Raw genomic sequence first — 3,910 nt, forward strand, 5'->3', positions numbered from 1 at the left:
CGTCAAGGTGACTAATTCACTAATTAGTCTGCACTGATTGCGTCAAGGTGAACACTGTACTGACTGCGTCAAGGTGACTTATTCACTAATTAGTCTGCACTGATTGGGTCACGGTGATGAGTGTATTGATTGCGTCAAGGTGACTAATTCACTAATTAGCTTGCACTGATTGCGTCAAGGTGACAAGCGTACTGACTGCGTCAAGGTGACTAATTCACTAATTAGTCTGCACTGATTGCGTCAAGGTGAACACTGTACTGACTGCGTCAAGGTGACTAATTCACTAATTATTCTGCACTGATTGCGTCAAGGTGATGAGTGTATTGATTGCGTCAATGTGACTAATTCACTAATAAGCCTGCACTGATTGCGTCAAGGTGAACACTGTACTGACTGCGTCAAGGTGACAAATTCACTAACTAGTCTGCACTGATTGCGTCAAGGTGAACACTGTACTGACTGCGTCAAGGTGACAAATTCACTAACTAGTCTGCACTGATTGCGTCAAGGTGAACACTGTACTGACTGCGTCTAGGTGATGAGTGTATTGATTGCGTCAAGTTGACTAATTCACTAACTAGTCTGCACTGATTGCATCAAGGTGACACGTGTACTGATTGCGCAATTAGTGACCGAATTCGGCTGCTAAATCCAAACTACCAACCCATTTTATTTAAACATGAAGAGAAGCATACCATTTTTGCTGCGACCTTTATATACATTCTCTGCCAGTATGGTTAGTTCCATGTACATTCATAGTCTGTAGAAACATGTGGTGTTTCCAGATGTGCCGTGTTCGTTAAGCGAGGTGGGAGATTTCCGCTTCCTCATCCATGTTTGCGATGACTTCTGCAGCCTGTGCGACTAAGGACAACCCCTGACGCCAATACGTCCACGTCGACTACGCTGGATTGTCAAGAACTGGGGTGAGTCATTCATATTTCTACAATCTGATTTAGAGGTATTTTTCTGACCTGTAACAGTTTGAATTAAGCCTGCACAGTATGGTCACGGTATTTATTCGTGATGTTAAAACACGATAAGGTAGCTAGGAAACGCTGTTCGTATACACCACGGGCTGTGCCGATCTACATGGCTACGGCGGGCGGTGGAACAAGACTTGTTGTTGAAGTGTGGGGTGGTCGGATGGCCTTGTGGTTGAAGCGTTCAACCGCCGAAGGTCCGGGCTCGAGGTCGTATGGGGCAGACCATATTGGGGTGTGGTGTGTGCGTGGGGGGTGGGGGGTGGGGCATATACTTTAATACTGTTGAAACATCAGAAGTTGCCTGGCACAAACGATGTGGCATGGTGTCTTTACTTAGGCTCAAATATCTAGTCTCAATACACTATTCCAACACCCAGACTATCAAATGGTCGGTCCCTAACGTGTGGAGGTAAGGTATCTCCGTCGTGATATGACAGTAACGTGGCTAAAACAGCGTACAACCGTACCCCCTCCCTCCCTCACAGCTCCCCCTCCCTAATTCGAGATCACTAGACACTGTGGAAATCCACCTTCACTACTCTAAACGACAATACTGCAACTTTCACACTGTGGAAATCCACCTTCACTACTCTAAACGACAATACTGCAACTATCAGACTGTGGAAATCCACCTTCACTACTCTAAACGACAATGCTGCAACTTTCACACTGTGGAAATCCACCTTCACTACTCTAAACGACAATACTGCAACTATCACACTGTGGAAATCCACCTTCACTACTCTAAACGACAATACTGCAACTGTCACAATGTGGAATTCCACCTTCACTACTCTAAACGACAATACTGCAACTATCACAATGTGGAAGTCCACCTTCACTACTCTAAACGACAATACTGCAACTATCACACTGTGGAAGTCCACCTTCACTACTCTAAACGACAATACTGCAACTATCACACTGTGGAAGTTCATCTTCACTACTCTAGACGACAATACTGCAACTATCAGACTGTTGAAGTCCACCTTCACTACTCTAGACGACAATACTGCAACTTTCACAATGTGGAAGTCCACCTTCACTACTCTAGACGACAATACTGCAACTTTCACACTGTGGAAGTTCACCTTCACTACTCTAGACGACAATACTGCAACTTTCACACTGTGGAAGTCCACCTTCACTACTCTAGACGACAATACTGTAACTATCACAATGTGGAAGTCCACCTTCATTACTCTAGACGACAATACTGCAACTATCAGACTGTGGAAGTCCACCTTCATTACTCTAGACGACAATACTGCAACTATCAGACTGTGGAAGTCCACCTTCACTACTCTAGACGACAAGACTGCAACTATCGCACTGTGGAAGTCCGTCTACACTACTCTAGACAACAATACTGTAACTATCAGACTGTGGAAGTCCACCTTCACTACTCTAGACGACAATACTGCAACTATCACACGGTGGAAGTCCACCTTCACTACTCTAAACGACAATACTGCAACTATCACAATGTGGAAGTCCACCTTCACTACTCTAGACGACAATACTGCAACTATCAGACTGTGGAAGTCCACCTTCACTACTCTAGACGACAATACTGCAACTTTCACACTGTGGAAGTTCACCTTCACTACTCTAGACGACAATACTGCAACTATCAGACTGTGGAAGTCCACCTTCACTACTCTAGACGACAATACTGCAACTTTCACAATGTGGAAGTTCACCTTCACTACTCTAGACGACAATACTGCAACTTTCACACTGTGGAAGTTCACCTTCACTACTCTAGACGACAATACTGCAACTTTCACACTGTGGAAGTCCACCTTCACTACTCTAGACGACAATACTGCAACTTTCACACCGTGGAAGTCCACCTTCACTACTCTAGACGACAATACTGTAACTATCACAATGTGGAAGTCCACCTTCATTACTCTAGACGACAATACTGCAACTATCACACTGTGGAATTCCACCTTCACTACTCTAGACGACAATACTGCAACTATCAGACTGTGGAAGTCCACCTTCACTACTCTAGACGACAATACTGCAACTATCAGACTGTGGAAGTCCACCTTCACTACTCTAGACGACAATACTGCAACTATCACACTGTGGAAGTCCGTCTACACTACTCTAGACAACAATACTGTAACTATCAGACTGTGGAAGTCCACCTTCACTACTCTAGACGACAATACTGCAACTATCACACGGTGGAAGTCCACCTTCACTACTCTAGACGACAATACTGCAACTATCACACTGTGGAAGTCCGTCTACACTACTATAGACAACAATACTGTATCTATCACACTGTGGAAGTCCGTCTACACCTATACTATAACAATACTGTAACTATCACACCGTGGAAGTCCACCTTCACTACTCTAGACGACAATACTGTAACTATCACACTGTGGAAGTCCACCTTCACTAATCTAGACGACAATACTGCACTGTCACAATGTGGACACTCGAACTGTCTAATGTTGAATACGACCAACCCCTCTTGATACATTCATATTTTAATATTTATACTCCTATTGTTATACCTTCACCGTTAGCTGGTGTCAGGTCGTTGTTATGGTAACGATGCGACAGAAACACAAGCTGTTAAAACTGGGCATGTATCTCGCACGTTTATTGAATAACGATAAGCAACATTAACTGTTACTTAATGTGTGCACATTTCACTACCCCGCAATCTTGACATTCAACGACAGACCTACATTATATACATGATCCTACGTATATTCTCAATAGTCAGTTCCGTCAAATAACAAACTAATAGCTCTAGTCGGCTTACCACGTGATACAGGTTGCAGCAGCAGTAATGTCTTCCAAATGTACAGGTACTAATGTGTTTGTTTGTTATTTTATGTTCCACCTATATGACAGCGGTCTGTAAAAAATCGAGTCTGGACCAGGCAATCCAG

At 43.8% G+C, this 3,910-nt stretch overlaps 1 protein-coding gene across 1 annotated transcript; it reads left to right on the plus strand.

The window, feature by feature from the left end:
* Positions 1 to 1,808: 1,808 nt before the first annotated feature.
* On the plus strand, positions 1,809 to 3,329 carry LOC139448841 (uncharacterized). The gene has a single exon (XM_071230366.1). The coding sequence runs from the start codon at positions 1,809 to 1,811 to the stop codon at positions 3,327 to 3,329; it is 1,521 nt and encodes a 506-aa protein (XP_071086467.1).
* Positions 3,330 to 3,910: the final 581 nt, after the last annotated feature.

This window comes from Haliotis cracherodii, unplaced genomic scaffold, assembly GCF_022045235.1.
Source record: "Haliotis cracherodii isolate W230 unplaced genomic scaffold, xgHalCrac1.p SCAF_7, whole genome shotgun sequence".
Taxonomy (NCBI): Eukaryota; Metazoa; Mollusca; class Gastropoda; order Lepetellida; family Haliotidae; genus Haliotis; species Haliotis cracherodii.